Source organism: Hylaeus volcanicus, chromosome 7 (genome assembly GCF_026283585.1).
Source record: "Hylaeus volcanicus isolate JK05 chromosome 7, UHH_iyHylVolc1.0_haploid, whole genome shotgun sequence".
Lineage (NCBI taxonomy): Eukaryota > Metazoa > Arthropoda > Insecta > Hymenoptera > Colletidae > Hylaeus > Hylaeus volcanicus.
The window spans coordinates 22,588,306-22,613,419 of NC_071982.1; the positions used below are offsets into that span (position 1 = coordinate 22,588,306).

Genomic DNA, 25,114 nt, shown 5'->3' on the forward strand with positions numbered 1-25,114 from the left:
TATTATTATTATTATTATTATTATTATTATTATTATTATTATTATTAAGAAGTTTTCATTTTGAATACTATATCCGGCGTGTATTTGTTTTTTGATAGATTTCAACCATACCCTCGGTACGCAACCAGTAGTAACAGTAATGGCAGTACAACAACAACAAATGGTATTGTAACAGCCATTTGTCAATCTCAGCCTTCGATGTCAATAAAAGCAGAGTCAATCGTGTCGTCGATAAGCACAAGCGGAGCGCCGTTAAGTCCTCTTGTAGAACCACACTCTAATACATCTACACCGTTAGTCGATGAACCTCAAATGACAACGCAGAGACAACGAAATGGTATTGGTGACGATGGTAAGCGAAACATCTGATAGGTTTATTTTATACCTTCTACTATACAGTTAGTTGTGCCACAGTATTAGATTAGGTAATGCTTTGGAATGTAGTCGTTCAAGTTGTCAAATGTGTTTTTTGTACCGACTAAGAGAAAATACATTAGAGTATTCGAAATTATTAGAGGCATATAAACGAAACATATTCGTATCTTCGATGAATTAATTATGGAAACACAACTATGTTTCGATTCCTCTAAGTAACGCGTATTCATAGTAAGTATGCTAAGAGTATGATTTTATCAATTACACCGGTAAATATTCCTTTATATCTTTGCTATAAAAACCTTTTACTAAACACTCCGCTTTATCTTTATAAACACTGTTGTATTAGTTTCTGCTATGCATCCTTAATTATTTCTTATGCACTAATGGTTTAAGATTGTTAACTATGGTTTATCTTATCTTACGGAGTTGGTACCTGATCTTTATTTATATTTATTTTTGTTGTTGTTTGCTGTATTTGTTAGATGCACTGTAGCTGTTTGTTGGTTAGCTCTGTCTGTCACATACTCAGTCTCACTCGCAACCCTTGAAGCTTGTTTTATTAGAGATTGAGACCCAAATCAGAGGGAGAAATGAAAAAGTACGGCTGTCTGTGGGTTGGTTCGTGGTTGCTGGTGAGTTGTCCCACAGGGGTTGTTCAAACATTTTTTTCCTTTGTTTATTATTGTTATTGCAGCCATTCGATATACAAAGATCAATATTCTCTTAGTATGTTTTAGGCGAAAACACAATTAATATGTACATAAAGTGTTAGATAAAATATTTTCATGAAAATAAGCCAGACTCTAATAAAGTTCAATGTTCATAGCATACTTGTATAAATATAAAATTCAGAAACAAGTGAAACAAAATAGTGGAAAATGTAATGTTTAAAGAACCACGCAATGACTGTCTAAGGGACGCCAATGAAAATTTGCGAATTTTTAATCATCTCTAGGTCTAAATCATTTAACTTCATTTAATTCAAGATAACCTAACAAGATGTGACTTCGATATAGAATTAGAAAAGTATGTTAAATAATTTAAATGGGGATTACTCGATATACATATACGGCAACGAATTTATAATGAAATAAGAAAAATTGATGAACCCAGGTGATCCGATTAAAAGTTAAATAAAACAATCGCATTTAAGTTAATGGTTTTTATCTTGTGTGTAATTTCTTTTTTGCATGCTCTTTTGCATGAAATCATAATATATTGAATATGATCAAATGTAGTATGTATATCTTGTACGTGATGTTCAAGAAGCAATAAAACGAATATCAGAAGGTACTGTAGCCGACACATACACGTAGTGTATTAGTATTACAATCATAATTTGTCAATCGTACATACTAACTACATAATGTAATAAAATTTTGTAATATTTGTTATTTGTGACTTATGAATACATCTATAAATAAAGAATTACACGCAATGATTTAATGCTTAGAAAATATTCGTATTATACGCTTACTGTATTTACGTAATTCATAGGGGTTTATTGGCTTATTTTTATGTAAATGTCTCGTGCAATCCAACAATTCGTAAACGGTGTAGTAGCGAAACGAACTTTTTTTCTTTTTTGCAGATGGAGAGGCTGATTGGCAAGACCGTATCAGTTCTGGATTCGACAGATTGGTTGCATTTGCTTCCACCGAGCTAGATAAGCGAAGACGATCCACGGAGGGTGTGAACACAAGTCCTGACAGCGGTTTAGGATCAGACAATACCGTAACTGGACCTCCACCGGTGATTCCATCGCCAGATGAAGCGCTGGGTCCTCCTCGCACACCATCGCCGACCAGCCCTCGGCCACCGAATCCCTCCAACAGCAACACAAGTAGTACGTCTTCCGTGCCACTAAAGTATCAACGGCAATCGGATCCTGAACGACATCATTTTAAGAAAAAGTTCTTTCATAGAGATTGGAATAACTCTGGAAGTACCAGTAAGTTTCGTCCTAAAGGCAAGGATTGGGATTGGAATCATTCGGGACAGTGGCCTTCGAATGACGAACAATCTTAATCTTCCTTTTGTATTGTATCTTTGAATTTGAAGCTTTTAACGATTTCTCTTACGGTTGTTAGGTTTGCAGAATTGAGAATGCCGTCTGCGTTTCTTGGTTGCGGATGAAATGTATCGTTTCTTTTAATGATAGAAATGTTATTATCCCCTCTCTCGTAATATGGTTAAAATAATTTTTAATTACCGAACTCGCACATTGTAGTAGTACTACATTGCGTGCTCGACTCGAACGCGACATGTGTTCGAATCGAATTGTTTTTATTTTCTGCTGATGCAACGTTTAATTGAGCATCCGTAGAGCTCAATACCTTGTTTTATAGTCGGCAATATATATTTATTTAGTAGAAAAAAAAATGAAAAGAAAAAAAAACACAAAAAACGTTACGAGGCTAAATGTACTGCGAAATTGAAATTATGATTTCAATGGTAAAACAATTATGTAATATATAGCGATATACACGCGTATATTGAAAAGTGAAAGGTCAAGGGAATGTAAAACGCACTGTTACATATTACTCACTGATAAGTAATTTAACTTAATATTATTAGCCACTACAATCTTTTGGTTAAACAAAAATTTTAGAGAATAATCATTATCGATTCGGTATATGGCGTATGGTGAGAATGTGTTTGCCTTCATAAATATTTCCTATACATCATAGAGATTATATTCCCTGGAGCAAATGAATCGCTTGTAATGCACGTCTGTAATTATGGTACATGTCTATTACATGTGTAATGTAGTAGGGTTTAACAATGCGCTGTGTAAAGAATGTGCCATGTATTATAGACGTTGCAGCTGACAGTTAGTTGGTAAACTAACAAACAAACAAACAAACAAAAAAAGTGGAAAGAAGCTACCAAAACCTACGTGTGTTCGTAGCAAATATTCGCTGCAAATTTTATACGCGATTCAGTCATCTTCCATCGTTTCTGGAAGATTCTATATCGAAGTGTTCACTGTTGCACATAGAATGTTATGACAACAACAGAATAGTCATTTTACCAGAAGTTAAATCTAATTGGTTTTCCTTTTTTTTTTTGTTTTTTGTTTTTCGGCGCAAATTTACACACTTGATTTGTACGATTGTGCAGAATATCCAAAGAATGATCTCTGCGAGTATCGAATAGATTTTCCCAGCGACTCGATCGAACTCTTAGCAATTCCGCTGGTAAATTCGAAAAAAATGTAAATGAATTCGACGCGTCATCGAACACGCGGATCTATGTATAAAAGATTTTTTAGTCATTGTGTTGTATACATATATAGAGTATGAAAAAATTGTAAAGAAAGCACTGAGCAACCGTCAGGATTGAAATTGTAAAAAAAAACTTGATCGGTGTTCCGTATATAATTGTAATTAATTATCGAATTATTTAATAATCCCCTGTATACATTAACGCATATAATTAATCACGATGTAGGCACCTGTCAAGTTTAGCGTGTTATATACACTGCCGAATCTTCTATTAATTTTATTATTGATCATGATTATTATTTATTGTTTTTATTGAAATATTTTAATACTAAGGTTTTTGTAACAAGAATATTTTCTCTTTCATTCTTACCTTCCATAAACATAATTAAACGTTTCGGTCAGAAATCTTAATTGCAGTATGATAGAAATACGTACGTTTTTGTAATCCAATTACTCGAATAATTCGAGGATTGATACACACATTTTCAAGCGTATACCACCGAGGAAACGAAGTTTACAATTACAAGTTACCTCATTGTGTTAATCTTTATCTATACATACACACTAACACTTTTGTTGTAAACACGCTAGTTAAATTTAGGTATTTATTCGTTTACTGCGTGAGTGAATAATATCGAGAAATACTAGAAAATATCGCGTAATGATACAATTTTATAGGAATGGAAAAGTGTAAGCAGTATCTCGCATATATACATATTATCTAAGAAAGTACAAAGTTCTACCTGAACAGATTATATTTCATAGCGTATCTGTTTTGTACATCGAGTAATCAATGCATTAAAATATACCAGATTTTTTATCTTAATTCATTATATTTTTAACCGTACCACGACAATATTGTCATTGTATTTTTAAAAATATCGTCTACGCCAACTAATACACATTTATGTAAGAAAACAAAGTTTAATATCTTTTCGTGAATTGCGTTTCCTGTATGCACATTACGCACTGATCGTTGACTGTTCTTGATTCATTCACATGTTGGTGTCAACGACATTTGCGATACAGGTGCCAGCATGCACCTCATACTGTATACGTTTTTGTAAAGATAAATGGCATACGGGTTATGCAATGCTTATATATGCATGCACATGCATATATAAGAGGAACAGTTTATGATTTCTCCAAGTACTTGAACTTGAAATTCAAAGCGCGAAGTATGAGTTTCGTATTAGAAATTGTACTACTAATTTTACTTGGAGTGGTATACGGATGGAGTATAGAGGACACCGAAATTGTTTTACTGCCGTTATGGAATACAGAAGACAATGTGGAGGTAGCTACGTATAACGCAGTAATTAATAAAATATTAACACTGTGAAATAAGGGTTTATATTTATTGGCATTGTGCGAGACCTCTTGAGCTTGAGGTACGGTAAAAATATTGTATACGTATAATATGTGTTATCGGTACGTAGGAATAGTTGCGTATCACGATTGCCAGTAAATAGAAACGCTCGTGTCACATTATGAGATGAAACGAACAAAAATACATACAATTGTTGTTTATGTATTAATATTGTAATTTGTAAAATTACAGGTATCCCTAAGTTTCAAGGCATTCGATCGATCCGTCGAGTTAACGTTGCGTAGGAATGACAATATCGTAGCGTCTCAGTTTCAAGTTTGGAAGCACATTAATGAAGACAACGTGGAAGAGTTACCGGAACTCGGTAAACCCGCACCTTGCCATTATCTTCACACAAACGAGTTGAGTTCGGCGGCCATAAGTCTGTGCAAAGAAGGTGGAATGGTTAGTATCACGACCAATGGTCCTAACAACGGTAAATAAAATCGGTCCAAAGATAGATGTCTCTTTTTCTTTGCAGCATGGTTTCGTCTTCTTGGACAATGTCACGTTGGAAATTAGGCCACTTCGGGACCAGAAAATGTTCTTTTTCAACGACCATCATCGCGTTAGACAACGTTCGAAATTTTTCGGAGAGCCGCATATTGTCAAGAGAGCACACGCTTCTCCCATGTTTTTTGAAAACGAACCAAAATGGTACGAACACAACGAGATTACAAATTACAAAACGGATCATCTTACCAGAGATGTACTCGATGAGCTAATTGTAAGACCGAATAAGTCGAACGATGCTCTGACATTAGAATTGGCAGTTTTCTTCGATGAGCCTGGCTACAATCTTTTCTCGCCTTTCTTCGAAAGAAACGACGAACGGATACGCGACATGCTGCTAGCCTATATAAACGGCGTTCAAGCGGTTTATCATCATCCTACATTAGGAGTTGTAATCGACATATCTCTCGTCAGATTGGAGATTATGCAGAGACAACCGCGCGACTTGCCACATTTTGACGGTGAGAGGGGCAGCTTGTTGGATTCGTTTTGTAATTATGCTAAGAAGCGGAATCCTTCTGATGAAACTGATCCGAATCACTGGGACATGGGTCTGTACGTTTCCGGTTTGGATTTCTACGCTGTGGAGGCTGGACGAAAGAACACTGCCACTATGGGACTTGCAACGGTAGGCGGGCTCTGCATCGATCGATATTCTTGTGTTATCGCTGAATTGGGTGTTACCAATCAATTTGGAAAACCGTTCCCGTCAGCGGGTTTTACGTCCGTCTATATAGCTGCTCATGAAATTGGCCACAAGTAAACGAGTAATAATCTATTTATGTAAATTTCTCAATTTCTTAATATTCTCACATATCCTTCTTTTCGCAAAAGTTTAGGAATGCATCACGACTCGACTGGCAATCCATGTCCGAGAGATGGCTACATAATGTCTCCGAGCAGAGGCACGGATGGCGAGACAATTTGGTCGGAATGTAGTCGTGACGTAGCGCAAAGGCTCTCTTATACGAAACCTTGTCTTACGGACAGACCGTCTCCCCAAACGAACAACCGACTCGACCATACTCGATTCTTTGATCTTCCGGGTAGAGAATGGAACGCGAAGAAGCAGTGCGAGGTACTACTACGCGATAAGGATGCGAGCGTCGCGACCCTCTACAGAAGTTGCAAGTCCTTGCAATGCAAGACCCCGCACAGAAGCGGTTACTACTTGGCCGGACCAGCGTTAGATGGAACATACTGCGCCGTAGGTCTGACGACATAGAAATAATTAATCATTTATGTCGTGTCGTACCAAACAGTGAGAAGGAGAAAATTATTGTTTCACTCATCTCCTTTTCACTTCTTGGATCTGTTTTACTTTGTACTATTCTTTTTTCATTTCCTCGTTAATTGGCGTCTACTACATACGTGCATTGTATCGAAACAGGGAAGGAATGCCGGGGCGGTGAATGCAAGAACGCGTTAAAAATTCCTACGGAAACGGATAGACCCCTGGTTGAAACAGTAGGCTGGAGCGACTGGAAACTAGGACCGTGCAGTAGTGGATGTCTGTTGAAATCTGTCGGTGCACAGGTCAGACGACGATTCTGTGGGAGTCCAATTCCGGAAAATCCAGACGCAGGTTGTCGAGGATCTGCTTACGACGTGGTCCTCTGTAGGGATGACAGACTTTGCAAGAAAAAACGTAGGAGCATAAACGAATTTGCGACATTAAGGTGCAAAGAGTTTAGCGAGAGACTGCCAGAATTGGATGGCAAGGGTGGCGGATTACAAGCGCTGCACGAGCCTGAAAGACCGTGGATGTCTTGCGCTATATTCTGTCGGCGAAAAGACATAGCATCTTATTACACACCGCGTGTAGAATTAAACGACCTTGGCCTTGACCCATACTTTCCAGATGGGACATGGTGCCACGCCGAGGAGGGACAAAATTATTTTTGTCGGCAGCATCACTGTCTACCGGAGAACTTTCGTTTCGAAAAAACACTCTCGAAGGACCGTCAGCAGGACGACATCGAATTCGGGCCCCAAAATGCTCATCCCAACGGGCTTCGTCTCGATGATCAAGTGGTTAAATATCATAGTTTAGGACCGGACGGTTTGCCACTATTGACCTCACTGTTATCGCGTAGTAGTATTGGGTTACCACCGGATGAGAACGAATGGATCGATAAAGATTACATCGAGTTAACCGAGCTGCCACAAGAAATTCTCTTCGATCTATAGCGTACAGGATGAAAAAGGAACGGGAATGATTTTAATGTTTCATTTATTTGATACTAATATATACTCGGTTCGGGGCTTGACCACTAGAGGCGTTAGGTGGTAGACTGGTAGATTACGGCTAGAAAAATCAGGCTCGGGTTAGGTTAGACGTCCTCGATTGCCATATTGCATTTACGTTACGATTTACCCCACCACTGGACAGTCAGTGAGTCAGTGGAGACACGACTAGTCCACAAGCATAAAAGTACGGTATATACTGTATACGTGAGGTAAGTTCGATTTCAACTGCGACTCATTGCCAGTAGTTTGGTACGGTGTTCACACTGTTCCAGACCGCATAACTTTGGCAATTCAAGAAAGCCAATGCGATGCGTCTTTCCTCGCATCTCACGTCCTGTTTGCCAATAATTGATTTTCCTAACCGTCCTAATTAATTCCAGGAAATTATGTAACAATTGTATATCTATGAAACATTTAAAAATAAAGATCTTGGTAGTTTTTTAGAAATATGTCTGTACGAATTTGCAGAGAAATTGTACTGTTTCGTAATGCAGTGTGTGAAAGTATCCGAGGAGATAGGACTATGACGTCACCTACTTCAGTGTCTATTTTAGGAGTGTTTCGATGTTATATCCAGCGTAGGGACGAATCGAGAAACAAAAGGATTGAATAATAAAAATGCAGATGGTGTAACTTAAATGTATCGATATTATTTTAGCGTACAAATAATTAACCAACCATTAAACTTAGGAAGACGCGTGACATAAGAAAACAATCAGCTCGATATTACAAATAATTACTTGTTTATACACGCACACACATGTCTGCGTTCGCGTGACAAAATGTGCCACTCATCGCTGTAAAAGTAGACAATAATAATAGAATTTACGAGTTCTTCTAAGCCAGTGTTACATATACATTTATATTTTTGTAGAAATGAAATGAAAATACAAACGAGTTGCGATACATGGATGAGAAAGTAAGATAACGTTGAATAGATTCAAGTTGAAGATAACGATGGTGGCTTAATTTGTCGTGCGTTTTAACACAAAATTATCACTCGTTCATAATCAGGCATACACAATTTGTATACTACGCATATGACGACAAGCATACGCTCATTTACTCGTGATGCATACAGAATAGATACTTTGAATGTACATAATGAATAAAATAATAATGAAACCGCATTCGCAGAGTTGTACATCAACAGTCTCTTATCGTTAAATCGCATAACTTAATGTAATTCATTTAATCTTAGTCAGTATTTAGGATCGTTCTTCCCGCATGTAGAGGCAAAGTACATTCAATTGTTGTACTAGAAAACCAACGCGTTTCTCCTCTTCCTTTTCCCGTTTCGTTTTAAATTACAACGAAATAAGATCTGCCAAAATTCAAATCAAAAAATTGATTTTTACATCCGACTAATGTGAAAATCACATTTTTCCTAACTATGAGATAAAATTATTATTTGCTTCGCCTCAACAATTATTATTCACAGCTCTCTAACCACGTATATTATGTACTAGAACGTACACGAGTGTTTACTCTCGTCAATTGGGACGATTAGAGGACTGTCGTTGCGATGACAATTATCCATAATATAGTATCGTTTCCTTTTCATGTTCAATTTGGCAGAGTATCGTATAGTATGTCCTTAGCACTTGGCGATAATGTTTCAGGGAATTTAATGTCGAATGAAACGAGAAGATCACCTTTCCTTGATGGTTCTTTTGGGAATGGTAAACCCTGACCTTGAATCCTCTTTACCAAATTGGGTTTAACGATTTCTTTCGTCAGATTTAACGTAATTTTTTCGCCGGTAAGCGTAGGAACTTCGATGACAGTACCACACAAAGCTTGCTTTAAACTCATCTTGCAAGTGTATCTTATATCGCTGCCTTCTCTTCTAAACAGAGGATGAGGCTTATCTCTGATGATGAAAACAATATCTGCTGGAACTTTTCCACGGCCTTGGTCTCCTTCCTTTTGGAAGGTGATCTTAGTACCAGCCTTCCACCCTGGTTTCACATTAATCGTAAGAACCTTGTCTTCTTTTCTTATACTGCCATCTGGTTGTACAACCTTCCTTGAGATTTTCATTTTCTTTGTACAGCCGCGCAGAATCTCCTCCAAAGTGATGCATAAATCATGCTCTATAGCAGGATCCTGAGCACGATCTTTGCCACTTCCTTTCGGAGAGGTGGCTCCAACAAAGTTGAACGAATGGGATCTAAAGGCGCCGCCTTGACCACCTTGACGCTGGGATCCCATTCCCAAACCAAGCGGATCGTCTATGTCCATGTCGTCGTTATGGAAACTGAACTCTCGGTCTCCTATTATAGGGCCAAATTCAAAGAAGGTTTGAAAGGGACTAGCGGTGCCAAAGAATTGAGCAAACGTTGCTTTTGGATCTCCATGGAAAGTGTACGTTGTACCAGATCCACCTCCTCCTGCCGATCCAACTCCTCCTTTTAAACCTTCTTCTCCAAACTTGTCGTAGACTTCTCTCTTCTTAGAATCGGAAAGCACCTCATAAGCCTCCGCTATTTCCTTAAACTTTTCTTCCGCGCCAGCACTCCTGTTCTTGTCAGGGTGATATTTCAATGCCAGCTTTCTATACGCTTTCTTAATTTCATCGTCGGTGGCAGTTTTGTTTATGCCTAATATTTTATAGTAATCTTTCCCCATTGGTGACTAATCTGCAACAAATCACAGAAAACAACAATTTAATACACGGTATAGTAGAGAAACTTGAAACTTTTTATGGAACGAGTATATCGACGAGTGCTGTTGTCGAGTAAAGATTCGATTAATTTTCTGTCAGATATACATACGTATAAGACGTCTTGTTAATTGTTAATACTTTTCGTGAGAAAACTATTCGATTTTATTCGGAATTATATTGTACGTTACATCGCGATGTAATATCACATTACGTTATCGTTATTACAGCCAGGGTTCGATTGAAAATATCTACATCATAATAATAAGGAATTTGCCGATACGATAGAATATTTCTTGTAAAAAATTATTTAATTCGCCGAAGAAACGTTAGCAAATCAACGAAAACAATTATTTTCGTAAGTATTCCTCGTACATTTATATTTATTCTAGTGTTCGAAAAACTAAAACCTCTTGCAGTCCTGGGTGAGGCCCAGGACTACACCAGCTCCACCTCTCAATTCGTGTCTGATTACGTGATTACGTGATTACGTGATTACAGGAGCATTTTTCAGTCCCCCGTTCTATATCGATGGTTTCGGATGGAAAACATCGTTTAACGCAAACCTGACCATAAAAGTACGGTTCTTTCAGAAGTTTCAAGTACGTCTTCGACGTCGCACAGCATAAAGAACTCTCACTTTTTTTTTTCTTTTTTTTTTTTTTTAATGTTGCACGGATTACCTTCACACGGATACGGAAGTATTTTTTATCTACATACAGAATTCAAACGTTATTTCGAATGGTTGGTTTTACTTTACATTCTATAATACTAATCGATCGAAATTTATCATCTTTGATGCAGAGAATTGCCAAAAGAGATCCAGCGTTTGCACCATAGATGGGCATGGAATTGTATTCGACCGGAAACATGTGAAATAAAAATTTGTGCAAGTTGTTTATTTTTTGTTTGTCAATTTTGCCCTTCGTTGGTTCTTATTCTCACAAATGATTCGTATGCTATTAAATGTTGAAACTTTGCGAGTGTTACCGCGAACGAGAATCGTGTTTGGCAAAAAGTTAGGTTCGTTAGAGACATCGAAATATACATGTAACAATAATCAAGGCACAGATGTAGTTATGGCTAGTGATGGAACTAATATCGAATCGTATCATCGATATTAAATATTAGAATATCGTTTTATATCTAGCCGTTTTGACATTTACATGAAAATACTGATACATATCGATTTCACACAAGACATATTTGGTATTAATTCGTCGTACTAATATCGTGTATGATAACGAGCAAATACTGAAATTACTGTAAGTTGTGTGTGTTTATTAGTAAATTTAAATGAGATCGAATGTATGTTCGAGACATGAAAAATTTCGATAAATTTTATCGAGTGCTTTGGTGTTGAATTGTTTGAATATTATTGATATGTATCGTATAAATCCCATCGCTACAGTAATAGCTACAGTCTACCGAACGCGATAATGCCAATGATCTGCCATATTTTTTTTTTCGCACATTCGCACATTCTCGAGGAAAGAGGTATGAATAACTCTGTAACGCACATCCACATACGTATCTCACTGATATCTATTTCTGGCAATGATGAGTGCGTATAAGCGACGAATGTGTCCGACTCGTATAGAGGCGTATAACGATATCGAGCAATGTAAAAATAAATTCATCCGTGTTCACAATGGCTGCGCTCTGACTACACACCACCTTGAAAATTTCTCTCGTAAAATACGTATGAGCGAGGAACGTACGCGAAGAAACTCGTTGTAGCGAGTCGCCCATCGCCCATTTTCCCCCCTGTGTGAATATCTGACAGAATCAAAGTTCGTTCAGAGTTTATCACGTACACAATTTTCATTCGATACTTACTGATGTTATTCTCGCGATTCCTTGACAAATCACTGATCCAATTGGCACTGAATTCACTGAGCTTTTCTTTTCAAATTCTACAAAGACTTATCAAAACGTTCGTTTTCGACAGACCAGTCGAAATAACATTTAACACTTCTCGTCACGTACTAAAGTGTCGCGCAAGCTGCGCAGTCCATATATACAAACTTTCCTTCTAGTGGCTTCCGGAACTTTCGAGAATGGGTACGACGGCAGTTTCGTAGCGCTTATTCGGTGACGTCAGTAACCCAACTCTTGATTATAGATCGAAAACACGATCAACCGCGCGCTGTACAAACTGTCTAACGTTTCTACACCGATAAATAAATAAGTACTTTGGAATTATCGAGATATTATATATGCTCATGGCATTACTGATATTTTACTACTACACAGAGATAATGTGAATTTGATACAATCGATATTGAGATTTCGATTGAGATGTAAAAATGTCTAATGAAAATATTATTCTTGCTTGTTACAGCCTGAAGTCAGCCGAGTATAGTATAGGTATATGGTATATACCGGGTGAATTTTTCGCGTGCATACGTATATTATATGTATATACACTTTGGCAAAAAATTCGAGGATTTTACTGAAATTACCAGACTACGCATAACGTAACGATGCTTTTCTCATCGAATTTATTTCTTATGAACTTATATGTACATACGTTACGGTTTATAATACATATCACATGTTTCACATATGTGTAACAAATATATTATATTATTAGAAGTTGATTCGAATTCATCTGCTCAATCGTAAAAACAATGCATGTCTGCATTCCCGTGAATTTGGAGGCATATACTTGTCGTAAAAATCTTGAACAAATTCCTCTACTTTGAAACCAAATTTCTGGTATAAAATTAATGCTGGATTAGTGGCCGAAACGTGTAACGTAACATCTTTGCCCATGCATGTTTGAATCAAGTGATAAAGCATAAACGTTCCTATGCCAGATTTACGCCACTCAGGCCTGGTTAAGAAAAATGAAATGTACGCTTCATTGTAACCAACATCAGGAACTAAAATTGCAAATCCTATGACTAATTTCTTGTACAAAACGACGCAGCTGAAGTCAGGATATTGTAGACATTCGGTTACTGAAATAATAAAACTCGATTATTTGTTTAGTTTTTGTTAAATATAAAGTTAAATCATTTATTACTTACTATATTATTATATGTTATATTATATTACGTAGTTTGTTATACATACGTAAATATATCTTTACTTACAATCAATACCAGGCCAAAAAAATTGACTACATAGACTATTAATCGCTGGAATGTGTTGTGGTCTGACATAAGAGTAATCGATTGGTGCCGTTGCCGGCAATTTCCACATTGGATTCAATTTATTCGCTTTGGTGCAAAGTTCTTCCATTACTCTTAGCCATAAAGGACGACATGAAGTATCTCTTCGTATAAACGGTTTCAAAAGTCTATTCGTATATGGACTATGTACAGATGAAGGTTCGTTATAACCTTGCAATCTTTGTTCGAATGAACTCAAGTCGTCGCCAAAAAATCTGTCCAATACCCTGCCAAATTCTTTTAAAGGTCTGTCAGGTATTTCTGCTTTACATCCATAATGATCAATATCCAGTAAGGGTAAACCATATTCCCGTTTTAATTTTCGTACAGTTAACTTTCTATAAAATCGTCTAATTTCAGGGGCTGCGGAATTCAGAGCAGATTTATTTATTTGTTGTAATAAATATGTTTCCTCTTGATGCGTCATACGTGGAACCTTTTCTACTGTGAAACAGAATTTTCAACATTCTTATATAAGCATAAATTGTCTAATGACCATATGAACAAATGTTTACCAATAATATGATTTCTTTGCCAGGGCCATGGACGCCGTTTTATCACATTGAATAAAGAAGTAGGTGGTTGTTCCTGAATAGAACCCGGACTCTTGTTACTTCCTTCTCTGTGTTTGTCTTCTTCCTCGTTCTCGTCTTCTTCTTCTTCTTCATTTTCGTCTTCCTCTTCTTCTTCTTCTTCTTCATCTTCATCTTCATCTTCATCCTCTTCTTCTTCTGCCTTTATCCGATCTATGTTAATATTAGCGATAGTTTCAGAAGCAACATCTGTATTAGACGTCCAATCGGATGTAAAATCGTCCAGTAATTGGGAAAAATGAAAGCCATTTGTTTGATACTGGCAGTCCCTTATTAAATCGGATAAGGATGGTGTATCGCTTTGCTCGTTAAGTATCGTATTATCTTCGATTTCCATATCTGAAATTGTTGAATAATATAAATAAATTTTCCTTGTACTCTATTCGCATTGCGTACAGACGTACATACTACTTAATTCATCCTCCTCGAGCAAGAAATCTAATAACGTCTTGTTAGGTTGTACATAAGCTTCAGAATACGCGGAACATCCTTGAGTTTTAACGACGTCGTTTCCATTAATACAATCTTCGCCAACTGAAATCCTTGATTCCGACAGAGTTGGACTATGGTGAAATTGATTCGTTGATTTCACTTGGTTACCAACTTGTTTCTTACGATCCAAAATCATCTTTTCGTCTATGGAACACAAGTTACATACAGAATTATATTTTCTACAAGGATTCTATGAGACAGCTGTAAATATTATTACTTTTAGCAATGAGAACTTCGGGTGGATCGTTGTCTATCAACCTCCACCAACCAGACTCTCCTAATTCTGTTGTTCCTGATTTAAAAAAAATTCCACTATAATGAGAAAGAGTTCCCGATATGGTACCGATCCAGTTCTTTTTCCTTTTACTAAAAATGGAATGAGATAATAATTACATACGCATTTATATATTTCTTGGCAAACATATTTTTTATTCATATATATATATATATATACGTTAACTTACACAGTTTTCTTAAATAAGTAATCCCAATTACGATCAACAAACGTACTGATATCAGATTTCCAATGAAAATATCCCCTTTTACTAATACCGCTTGATTTTTCACGCAAGTTATACAAAGTCAATACAATAACGTTAAGCCAAGGCATTCTGTTACGGGCTACTGTTTCTTCATCGAAAGGACTACAATTATGACAATAAAATTCAAAGAATACATCTCCTACAAACGATACTGGAACAGTTCCTCTTTTTAAGCATTCTATATGAATTTTCTTTGAGCATCCGTTACAGCGTAATGCTGGTTTATTGTATGGATCGCTGAGACATTTACAGTTCTTGCAAACATCTGTCTCAGGAAAATCGACAGGTTTCTCTGCAATATTTTGGCTATCAACCATTTCCGACGTTGTTTGTTTACGTAATAAATTATGGAATTACTCCTATAATGTTCAAATGTGATTCTCTGAAGTTTAAGTTAAAACTGTGTGAAAAAATTACATTACAAACATAGTTGTCCCAGACTGCCCACATTTATTCGATTGTTCATTGACTTTCTACAAAACGATTTAGGCACTTTATGTATTTATTATTTTAAATACAATTAAATAATAAGTATAGAAAATAATAAAATGGTTAGCCCTATGTGCGATTCATGGACTGTCATGGACACGAAAACGGTATCGCCATCTAGCGTTCAAAAGGCCGAACTAATCTTCAAAATCTCATTAATATCTCATTTTCCTTATGATTAACTTGATAAAAATTAAATAATGAGTGTAGAAAATAATAAAACGGTTAGCGCACGTGATTACGCCAATAATTAAATTTAAAAAAATAATTAATTTAATATTTGTTTGAGTCCCAGTAGCGCTATCGGTGGCAAAACGCCCAAGTTTGTCGAGAAATATTTCCAGTTTTTTACCGCTAGATGGCGCAACAACTTAAAAGTCTGGGGAAAAAGTTAAATACAAAAAAAAACATTACTTAAACTCAATTTAATAATGATTTTAAATGTGAATATTTCTAATGATTTCATAATGATTACATCGATAAATTTATTTCCGGCAAGAAATTTGTTTAATGCAAGAAAGAGTTGTTGAAATATGTTTACAAACATTCAAATCAAAATTCCTGGTATTGACCATAGGTTATTGCTATGGAAATGTAAACAATGCGTGTCAACTTGAAAAAATATCTGTTATTCTTTAATTGAAAAGTAAAGAAGAATATTCGAGATGACTGTTACTTTGCAACCCAGAGTATTTTATGGTTTAAACACTAACATAATTTCAAATGCACATTATATTACCGATGCAGAAGTTTTATACCCCATTGGAAATGTAATAGTAATTCATAATATTCCACAACGTCGACAAAGATTAATACATCTGTCTGATAAAAATGAGATAAATATAATATCTGTTACACCTAACAAGTAAGTTGCAACGCAATGTCTATGCTTATTCTTTGTTATTATTCTTTTATGTGACAAATACATTTCTGTTTTTGTCACAAAGAAAGTATGTTGCAACATGCGAAGTTGGAGAGAAACCTACTATATCTATTTACGATCTTCAAACATTAAAAAGGAAGAAACTACTTGGCATACCCTATGATGCTCCCAATGTAACTAAATTCACTTCTATATGCTTTAGTTTCGATAATAAATATTTAGCAGCGGTTACAGGATTACCGGATCAAACGATGCTTTACTATAGTTGGGAAAAAGGAAAAATGGAATCTGTTTATAAAGTAAGCAGTTCTCAAAATCCATTGGCTGTTACAGAATTATTAGCCTGTAATCCATCGGATGCAGGAGTGGTTGCGATCGGAGGTCCACATACATTTAAATTTTTAACTCTTTCCGACACTGTATGGCGTCCTTACGGGTTCTCTAAAGCGGATAATATACTTGTATGTTCAATGACTTGGTTGAATTCAGACAGATTATTACTTGGAACTAAAGATGGTAGAATACTTTATTTAGAGAATGGTGACTTGAAAAATATGTACGATATGAACGGTACAATGTCTATGAATCTCAGAATTCGTGAAGAATATGTCATACCTGACAGTAGTTTGATAATGGATGTTAGACAGGATACCTTATGGGAAAATAATATCCGTTGTTTAAATGCATTTTCGAAAGGATTTGCATATGCATTTGGTCCAAGAACAATTGTGGTCTTTGAAAAAGATGGTCAACATAAATATGTAAAGAGGAATATTTATATAATTCCATTGCAAGTATCAAAGGATGATAATCAAAATTTATATCGAGTCAATACTATAAACGTTAATGTAAGTTTGGATCGACTGTTAATTACAACTGGTTGGCCCCAATTGTTTTACGCAAGATTATGGGGACCGGATCTAAATATAGATCCAGAACCACAGGAATTAAAAGTGATGGGTCAAGCCTTACATCACGGTCCTATAAGCAATCTTTCGATGTGTACGTGGAAATCGATATTTATGACCTGTGGAGAACTCGACTATAGCGTAAGACTGTGGGACTTTGAGACAGGAAATTTACTTTTACTTAAACAATATACAGAAGACATTTGTGGGATTTCTTTACATCCTACGGGTCTTTTTTGTTTAATTGGTTTCAGCGATAAATTACGTTTTATGAGCATATTAATAGACGATTTATTACCTATGGAAGAATTTCCTATAAGATGCTGCAAGACTGTAAAGTTTAGTCATGGTGGTCATTTATTTGCCGCTGTTAATGGAAATATCGTACAAATTTACACTACTGTCGGTTTTGTCAGCTATTTTATTTTGAAAGGGCACACTAGTAGAGTGAAGGCTTTATTATGGTCGCAAACCGACACAAAGTTACTAACATTAGGTACCGAGGGTGCTATATATCAATGGGACATGAGCACTGGTCGACGTTCCGCAGAGATAATTTTAAGAGGACTTAATATACACGATATTGCTTTATGCGCAGATGAATTGATTTCGTACTGCATTGTCAACGACAGTTTTATATACGAGATAAAGGATAATGTAATACTTTACTTAAGTCGAGTACCGTTTGTCCTACTTTGCATTACTAAAATATAAAAAAATAATATAAAATGTCTGACTTAGGTAACTCGAGAGTATAGTTTTCCAGGAATAACCATGCACAGTATGGTATTAGGAAAAGAGGACCAAGCTCTATTTCTTGTTTGTATCGGAGGTACTATTTTGTCGGCAAAATGTCCACTTCAAGAGCCAGTATATTATACAGATTTCAAGATTCACTCAGTTGATATCACAAAGGTAGAAAGAAAAAAATGTGTTATTAGGATATTTCAGAGTATATTGTATATTTTAGTTGCTTTGTTATCTGTACGTGTATTAATAGCAACTCGAGACGATTTCTGCTATATTAGGAAAGCATTTTGCAGGTTCTTTAAAATGATTGTATTGATTCAAACAAACAAGACAATCAGCAAGCTTAGCTTAGCATGCTAAGCTTAGACCTTTTCTGTAATTCGAGTGGTAGGTGATTGAACAATTACGATGCGATTAAATTGATTATCACGTTCTTGTAGTTGTCAGGAAATTAATGAAGCTATTACAAATGTTGCCCAATAAATTCTGGGAGATCCTAACAGAACCTATAAAATTACAATAAACTTTACAATTTGTCTTTCTTCTTGTAGATCGCTCTTTCTTATAACGAACAATGTTTAGTATCTACCGGTATCGATGGTAGCTTATGTATTTGGAAAGTATATTATTCAGATGGAAAAGGGACAATAGGCAAAGAAGTAGCATATACAAACGAGGTGTTAATTAGTAAAGGTGACCTGGAAGAGAAGATACGAACAATTGAAGATTTAAATGTAAGGATGAGAGAATTGGAAACTGAACACGGGTACAAAATGCGTCAGGTGGAAGTTGTGCATAACGACAAAGTGCGAGATTTACACCAAGGATATTGCGAAGCCATCGAGGAACTGAGGGATAAGATAAGTAGATTGCAGGAAGATCATAAGGGCGAACTCAATTCGATAAATGCTGAAATTGTCACCCTGAAAGAAAATCACGAGGAAACGATGAAACTAGTGGAAATGAATTACGATGCGAAACTTATAACAGAATACGATAGATATTTAGCTTTGGAAAACAATATGAGCGGTATGCGACAAGATTATGAGAAACGGTTGCAAGAGTTAGAGAAATTCGGAGTGGATGAATTAGAAAAAATGATGACGAAATACGAGGCTCTTCTACATACGAAAAAATTGCAGCTGGAGGAAACTCAGGAGGAAATGACGCATCAAGCACGAGTTCACGAACAAATAACGACGCAAATAGAAGATGATGCCGACCAAGAATTACTGGAAATAAGAAGAAATTACGAAACACTGTTGCACGAGGAAAAAGAGTCGAACGTACGGTTGAAAGGAGAATCTGGAATGATGCGAAATAGGTACATAGCTAGCCAAAAAGAAGTAGAAGAGTTGAAGAGGCAAGTGCATCGTGTTCAAAGCGAGTACAGTTATTATCAAAAATCTATGCAAGAATTGGAGAAAGATAAGGAAGATTTGAAGAAGGAGATAGACGAGAGGGATGTTACGGTTCAAAAGAGGGAACGTCAAATATACGAGTTGAAACGTAAGAATCAAGAATTGGAAAAGTTCAAGTTCGTGTTGAATTATAAAATAAGGGAGTTGAAGAATCAAATAGAACCGCGAGATCAGGAGATCAGAGAGCTCAAGGAGAAGATTCAAGATATGGAAACGGAGCTTGTAAATCTCCATAAGACTAACGTTAGTTTAGAATTGCAGCTATACGAATTGAGAGAAAAATTGGCTGCTGCGAGACAAGAATATCAAAATGAAATGCATCGTAGTAGAAAGTGTGAAAAGCTTTTGAAAAGAATTCGAGTAGATTTGCTCGATGCCTCAGGGCTTGTGCAAGATCCACAAGCTTTGAAAACCATCACAACCAAGTTGTATCACATGTACAGTTCGAGTGAGGAATTCTTACGCAGTCGTAAAGCAGATCTAGACGCGCAATGCGAGTTCACGAAACAAAGGGATCATCTCGAAAGAACGATAGGTTCTCTAAAAAAACAAGTTTTTCAGGATACGTCTAGCGGTGACAAGGGCATAGATAAAACGGTAGAGGAAAATATAACGTTGATCACAGAACTAAATGCACTAAGGGAGGAATTGAAAGATGCAAGGAAACACATATTACACTTGGAGGGTCTTGTAGGTTTGACTGCGAAAGATGTAGAGCCATCGGAAGCGAAGAAAAAGTTGGAAAACGCGTGTTACGGATACGAACAATTGCAGAATAAATATAAAGTTCAAATGCAGGAGTGTCAAAATATAATAAACGCATTGAAGGATGACATGATGAAACTTGTAAGCAAATTACCCTGCGAAGAGTCGATGCACGAAGCTAAAGGAAACTTTTAAAGGCTCATACGTACATACATGTATCGTAGTAACGTAAGTTTGAAAGCTGAAAATGAAAGTAAAATAGATGCGTGAAAAATACTGTAAAACTCGGATGGTAGTTTATTCAAAGAATAAAATTATTGGTAACAAAAAGAAATTGAGAAATACGATAGTATCGTATTTTTGCTAGTATCGTACAAGTTGGAGACATTTACAAAATAAATGGAAAAACAGCTTTCCGACTTTTTGGATATTGGGAAAATTCCTTCTTATACGCTTTATGTTTTCCTAATGCCCAGAGAGTCATTTGATATGCACCCGCAAGAGTAAACACAGCAGCTGAAAGTACAATAATAATTTTATAATGTTATATTCGGTAATTTTTCTTAATAAATCATAGGAATAAGTTCATACCTGGAAGACACAAAGTCATGATTGAGAACCCAATCCAACTACCAATTTCGTAGGTATAATTTGGACACGAGACAAAATTGAAGAGTGCGGTGAAAGGATTATTAGTGGCTACAGGTATTTTTCTTACTGTAGTTCCCGCTGGTCTTAGGCTCCTCAGAGCTAAATGAATGCTCAGGTTACCCAGTTCACAAAGCGTAAACATTGTTAGACCGATAGAAAAGTTAAGTTTGCTTGGCGCTGTATACAATGGATGGTTTATATGATATGCAACATACATAGCGAACAGCCAGTAGTACGAACAATTTTTAAAAAGGTTACGCAGTGGCATTGTTGCATGGCTAAACCGATGCACGAACAATGTTTCTAAGAGCCGTTTCGCGTAATGCACCGACCAACAAATAGCTGCCACACTGTAATCATATAAGATTAGAGAGTTTTAATCGGATGGCTGAATTATTTGGGCGAGAAAATGTCCATCTATGTATACTTACTGAACAACTGATTCGATCTTGGATGTCTCGACATTGCCATAAAAAATCCATGGGCGTTGATATATCCATAAATACAAGACCAATGGACCAGCATATTCCACAAGGAATACAGTTTTCCAACTGATTTGAGGCCCAAGGTCTTTGAAGTATAATTTTCCACCATCGGAAATGGATAAACTTTTTAAGGTATCCGAATCAGATAAAGGCTTTCCTTTAGGATCTAGCCGTAAGCTTTGTCTCTGAACATACGGTGCTTTCATTGTCTTGAATAATTCTTCTTTAATTTCTCTTATGGTGGTAGAAGGTTTTACCTTAAACGACATGTTACATTACACAAGAGTAACAATATTCGTATGTTTGAATTAATAATAAAAAAAGTATTAATTAAAAATGGAAATTAGGATCTATAAAAGTAGAAAAAGTTTGTCGTGGAATTTGGATAAAGGGAATCGTTATAATTTATTTAATGTTTGATTAAGGGTTTGCCACACTATCGCACATTGCATAAACTGTTAATTGTTAAAGTTCAACATTTACAAGATCCGTAAAAAATGTATGTGTACATGGGGAATCAGTGGTAGAAATACGATGGTACACTTATTGCCTATTCTGTTGAACTTTGAGATTATTTGTTTGCTACTTACTGGTAAATTTGCCAGGTATTTCGATGACTTGGCGGTCAAGATTTGAATCTAAAATAAAAATGAAAGTACACGATCGAGTGAGTTGATTTTTCGATATAGTCATCAATGAAAATTTACTGTAAATGTTTAGTGCATAAATACCTCCATCGTCATTGGTAATTAACTCTTTTCTCGTAAGTCGAAGAGGACAACTATTTTTGCAAGTATCACGCTAGAAGTGCACTATAATACTGCGCGAGTGGTTACAGCGAGTGGTATAACGCAGCGCTGTAATCGTTCGATCGCACGACCCAACAAGTTTCTTCCACCAACCAATGAAATTCGATTGTTTTTTAGATTTTAAAGCGACATCATCGAACTCGTACCAATGAAATCGTTATCGGATACACGCAAAGATGTACAATTTCGAACTTTGGACACTCATTAGACTTTATAAAGGCCCACGCTTCTACTTAGCGATCACTCGGTCATACGGAATTTTTCCAGCACGTTATTCGGTTCACGTTATGTATATTTACGTAACCTTCCATTTAAATACATGTATAGTAAGATACTTGTCACATAATTTCTTATACTTTTTCTTTGTTTCGTTTAGTAAATAACGCATTCGTAAATTGAACAGCATATTCGGTAACAAAAATATTTCTCGCTATTTGCTTGTTTGTTTGTTTGTTTGTTTCATCGTAACCTTGAAATTCAAGGTGACGAATTGTATTCAATTTAGTTGGAATTTTTTAATTTACAATTTAGATACAATGTTCTAATAATGTAACAAAGCGTAAGTTAATGAAAATTGCAATAAAGAGAGTTGGTAAATGATTACAGGAGTCATTGGCATTAGTATGGGTATGAAACTGCCAGTTCATTCGTTTATAAATATTCACGATTTTGACACAAGTGCGTTTGGTACGCAATACCTCAGAAGACGAAAGACTAACCCAGACGTAATAGAAGAATCCGGTCATATTTGGATTTGAATAAAACCAACGATTGCGTTGAGAAACATCGAAAAAGGTATCGTACGGAAAAATCGTTGTCAGAATCGAATAATTTACAATATTTCTCTATACCTTTTTTTTTTTTTATTCTCTTACTATCGTTCGATTGGAATATTCGAAATGAAACTAGCTGGTTATTGCGAGGTCGCGAGTATTGTTAATTCTATCAAGTTTAGAACATATTTTATAATGGTTAACATTGTTTGTAACTATTGGTTACAATAACAAATGAAAAGTATGAAATGATAAAGTAAGTGACGCGATACGTTGACACGAATTTGTAAGATTCCGGCGAGAGAGTTTGACCAATAATTTCCAGAGCATAAGAAACAGTTGTTGTTGGTATTCGATTCGAGATGTATCTCTGTCGCTGTGGCCGCCTTTTGTACGATTGAAACTTGAAACGAAAGCGAAACGGGTCTGGTGTTTAGCGTTTCACGCGCCGCAGTTGGCCACTCCCAGAACATTAATACGAGCGTATTTACCATAGGAGATGGAGGGCTATTCCCGACAGGATTGGTCGGTAAAGCTGCTAAAAAAAAAAAGTTTTCGGTACTTTTTCTTATAGATGTCACTATAGACGACGATCGTTACTGTTACCGTGCGGGTGGTAATTTGTTTAAATAGTTGGTCGATACTTAACTAGCGAAACTTGTTTTTTGAAAGCATTAACAATTATTATCATTATATATAATTTCAATGACGTATCGTGTAATAAAGAAAATGGATCATTAGGAAGAAATGTATCTTTTTCTATAAATTTTATTGGAGAAAAGTTAATGGGAATTTGATCGATCCCAGTGACAATAGTAGGATTTACCAAGCTAAATGACACCCGTGGCTTTTCTGTATTGACCAAAGTGTTCCAAATATTGTTGTATAGTATCCATGGGTTGATAAATATCGTTCATTCGGTTCTGCAATAATAAAAAACGCATACTATAAGCGTAGTTTTGGTTTACCTTTGACTCGTTGGTATGGTTTAAACTTTGAACGCAACAAGTAAATTTTCTGTAATTCGGTTCTCGACGATAACGATTTATATCACCTGCAAATATTGCGGGGCTTGATTCGAAACTGTAGGCCCGAGAAATCCTTGCAAAAATTCACGCATCAATTCCCACGCACTTCCCGGAACGACGCAGGGTCTGTATTCCACCTATACAAGAAAAAATTGCATCGAAACAAAATTGATCGAATCGTAACCGGAAGATGACGTTTTGTTGCGATATGAAGTGGTGGGATCGGAAAGGTGTAAAAGTAATGACTTTTTTTTTTTCCTAAAATGTATTATAGGTTATTTTGAGAATTATGGGCATGGTCGTAAAGTGATTGTAACGCTGCATCATGTCAACTTGGTTTGCCTTCGATAATGCAATCGTCGGCGTCCGCGTCGCGTCGCGTTGCGTCGCGTCGCGTCGCGTCGCGTCGCGTCGCATCGGAAGCGAAAGTTGTATAACTTTGGTCAGAGTTGGATAGAGCAGAGAGAACGTCTTTTCGACGTTCGGGCAGGACGATCTCGATCTGCGATCACGTCGAAAGGAGCAGGTCGATTGGTCGATACTTGTTTTGGGTGGTGTTGTTCGCGACTCGGACACAACGCCAATTTTCGTTTGACGTTGCGCAGCATTGGGAAAATTGGATGTAGTCGCGGTATAGCGTCGGGGTGAATTTAACCGACCTCGACGAGTACGCCTTTGAAATTTTGATTGATCGTGACACTGCCAAGTTTCACGCAAAAGTCGCCAATCTCGAATCGTGGTCCCTTGGACTCCATCTTCTGCATCTTGTTTGTGTAGATGCTAGATATCTTGTACATCAAAAGATCGAATAGGCCATCGGCGATCAACGGCACCACCTTGTTGCCTGACTCGAGGATGGCGAACACCGATGCAGGTTGCTCGGAATTGTGAAGAACGTGCAAGGTTCTCTGTACGCCTAGAAAAATAAATAATAGCGATTAGAGGTGGGATGGTCCGAAATGAAATGAAATGAAATGAAATGAAATGAAATGGTTACTTAAATC

The 25,114-nt window shown here is 36.5% G+C and overlaps 7 protein-coding genes across 13 annotated transcripts in view; 3 read left to right on the top strand and 4 right to left on the bottom strand.

Moving 5' to 3' along the window:
• The window catches only part of LOC128880062 (histone-lysine N-methyltransferase, H3 lysine-79 specific), a 9,349-nt gene extending 4,918 nt beyond the window's left edge, over positions 1-4,431 (top strand). For 2 of the 4 annotated variants that reach the window (XM_054129737.1, XM_054129739.1), the window contains 2 exons: positions 99-352; positions 1,970-4,431. In XM_054129737.1, the coding sequence (XP_053985712.1) occupies positions 99-352; positions 1,970-2,406 (691 nt within the window). In that variant the 3' untranslated portion in view covers positions 2,407-4,431. Of the gene's footprint in view, positions 1-98; positions 353-860; positions 1,011-1,969 lie in introns of all 4 variants that reach the window. The other 2 variants (XR_008457747.1, XM_054129738.1) reach the window with 2 other exon arrangements.
• Positions 4,432-4,583: 152 nt separating this feature from the next.
• Positions 4,584-8,345, top strand: LOC128880065 (A disintegrin and metalloproteinase with thrombospondin motifs adt-2). Of its 3 annotated transcripts, none has more exons than XR_008457749.1 (6): positions 4,584-4,902; positions 5,167-5,379; positions 5,456-6,246; positions 6,322-6,698; positions 6,878-7,946; positions 8,206-8,345. XR_008457749.1 is itself a non-coding variant. In XM_054129743.1 (5 exons), exons 1-5 carry the CDS (start codon positions 4,693-4,695, stop codon positions 7,675-7,677), a joined length of 2,391 nt encoding a protein of 796 aa, XP_053985718.1. In that variant the 5' UTR covers positions 4,584-4,692; the 3' UTR covers positions 7,678-8,212. The 3 variants fall into 3 exon arrangements, 1 of the variants encoding a protein (XP_053985718.1); XR_008457748.1 differs by having other exon boundaries at positions 8,118-8,257; XM_054129743.1 differs by having other exon boundaries at positions 6,878-8,212.
• A 20-nt stretch (positions 8,346-8,365) lies between these two features.
• LOC128880074 (dnaJ protein homolog 1-like) lies at positions 8,366-12,430 on the bottom strand. The gene is made up of 2 exons (XM_054129770.1): positions 12,242-12,430; positions 8,366-10,379 (listed from the first exon to the last, which is right to left on the bottom strand). Exon 2 carries the CDS (start codon positions 10,366-10,368, stop codon positions 9,304-9,306), a length of 1,065 nt encoding a protein of 354 aa, XP_053985745.1. The 5' UTR covers positions 10,369-10,379; positions 12,242-12,430; the 3' UTR covers positions 8,366-9,303.
• Positions 12,431-12,866: 436 nt separating this feature from the next.
• LOC128880066 (cysteine-rich protein 2-binding protein) lies at positions 12,867-15,789 on the bottom strand. 2 transcript variants are annotated; one of them, XM_054129745.1, is made up of 6 exons: positions 15,131-15,789; positions 14,884-15,032; positions 14,583-14,810; positions 14,097-14,513; positions 13,504-14,022; positions 12,867-13,368 (listed from the first exon to the last, which is right to left on the bottom strand). In XM_054129745.1, the coding sequence occupies exons 1-6, from the start codon at positions 15,523-15,525 to the stop codon at positions 13,013-13,015; spliced, it is 2,064 nt and encodes a 687-aa protein (XP_053985720.1). In that variant the 5' UTR covers positions 15,526-15,789; the 3' UTR covers positions 12,867-13,012. The 2 variants fall into 2 exon arrangements, with proteins under 2 accessions (XP_053985720.1, XP_053985719.1); XM_054129744.1 differs by having other exon boundaries at positions 12,868-13,368; positions 13,504-14,025; positions 15,131-15,788.
• Positions 15,790-15,933: 144 nt separating this feature from the next.
• LOC128880063 (cilia- and flagella-associated protein 57) lies at positions 15,934-20,559 on the top strand. The gene is made up of 4 exons (XM_054129740.1): positions 15,934-16,562; positions 16,645-18,145; positions 18,230-18,403; positions 18,790-20,559. Exons 1-4 carry the CDS (start codon positions 16,363-16,365, stop codon positions 20,557-20,559), a joined length of 3,645 nt encoding a protein of 1,214 aa, XP_053985715.1. The 5' UTR covers positions 15,934-16,362.
• Positions 20,560-20,638: 79 nt separating this feature from the next.
• Positions 20,639-22,509, bottom strand: LOC128880076 (very-long-chain enoyl-CoA reductase). The gene is made up of 5 exons (XM_054129772.1): positions 22,232-22,509; positions 22,091-22,138; positions 21,447-21,757; positions 20,956-21,365; positions 20,639-20,880 (listed from the first exon to the last, which is right to left on the bottom strand). The coding sequence occupies exons 1-5, from the start codon at positions 22,241-22,243 to the stop codon at positions 20,753-20,755; spliced, it is 909 nt and encodes a 302-aa protein (XP_053985747.1). The 5' UTR covers positions 22,244-22,509; the 3' UTR covers positions 20,639-20,752.
• Positions 22,510-23,811: 1,302 nt separating this feature from the next.
• The window catches only part of LOC128880078 (mediator of RNA polymerase II transcription subunit 20), a 47,282-nt gene continuing 45,979 nt past the window's right edge, over positions 23,812-25,114 (bottom strand). Inside the window, exons 3-5 of the mRNA XM_054129775.1 lie at positions 24,770-25,026; positions 24,137-24,247; positions 23,812-24,005 (exon numbers count right to left, since the gene is read on the bottom strand). Of these exons, the coding sequence (XP_053985750.1) occupies positions 23,913-24,005; positions 24,137-24,247; positions 24,770-25,026 (461 nt within the window). The 3' untranslated portion in view covers positions 23,812-23,912. The remainder of the gene's footprint in view (positions 24,006-24,136; positions 24,248-24,769; positions 25,027-25,114) is intronic.

Excerpts from the sequence above, each read along its gene's own strand:
- LOC128880065 (XM_054129743.1), top strand. The coding sequence starts at position 4,693 with ATGCAATGCTTATATATGCATGCACATGCATATATAAGAGGAACAGTT. Across the intron at positions 4,903-5,166 it reads ATACAGAAGACAATGTGGAG|GTATCCCTAAGTTTCAAGGC; the intron begins GTAGCTACGTAT and ends GTAAAATTACAG. Across the intron at positions 6,699-6,877 it reads TGGAACATACTGCGCCGTAG|GGAAGGAATGCCGGGGCGGT; the intron begins GTCTGACGACAT and ends GTATCGAAACAG.
- LOC128880074 (XM_054129770.1), bottom strand. The coding sequence starts at position 10,368 with ATGGGGAAAGATTACTATAAAATATTAGGCATAAACAAAACTGCCACC.
- LOC128880066 (XM_054129744.1), bottom strand. The coding sequence starts at position 15,525 with ATGGTTGATAGCCAAAATATTGCAGAGAAACCTGTCGATTTTCCTGAG. Across the intron at positions 15,033-15,130 it reads TACTTATTTAAGAAAACTGT|TAAAAGGAAAAAGAACTGGA; the intron begins GTAAGTTAACGT and ends TTCCATTTTTAG. Across the intron at positions 14,811-14,883 it reads CGAAGTTCTCATTGCTAAAA|ACGAAAAGATGATTTTGGAT; the intron begins GTAATAATATTT and ends TGTGTTCCATAG.
- LOC128880063 (XM_054129740.1), top strand. The coding sequence starts at position 16,363 with ATGACTGTTACTTTGCAACCCAGAGTATTTTATGGTTTAAACACTAAC. Across the intron at positions 16,563-16,644 it reads ATATCTGTTACACCTAACAA|AAAGTATGTTGCAACATGCG; the intron begins GTAAGTTGCAAC and ends TTTGTCACAAAG. Across the intron at positions 18,404-18,789 it reads ACTCAGTTGATATCACAAAG|ATCGCTCTTTCTTATAACGA; the intron begins GTAGAAAGAAAA and ends TTCTTCTTGTAG.
- LOC128880076 (XM_054129772.1), bottom strand. Across the intron at positions 21,758-22,090 it reads AATACCTGGCAAATTTACCA|GTAAAACCTTCTACCACCAT; the intron begins GTAAGTAGCAAA and ends ATGTCGTTTAAG. Across the intron at positions 21,366-21,446 it reads AAGATCGAATCAGTTGTTCA|TGTGGCAGCTATTTGTTGGT; the intron begins GTAAGTATACAT and ends ATATGATTACAG.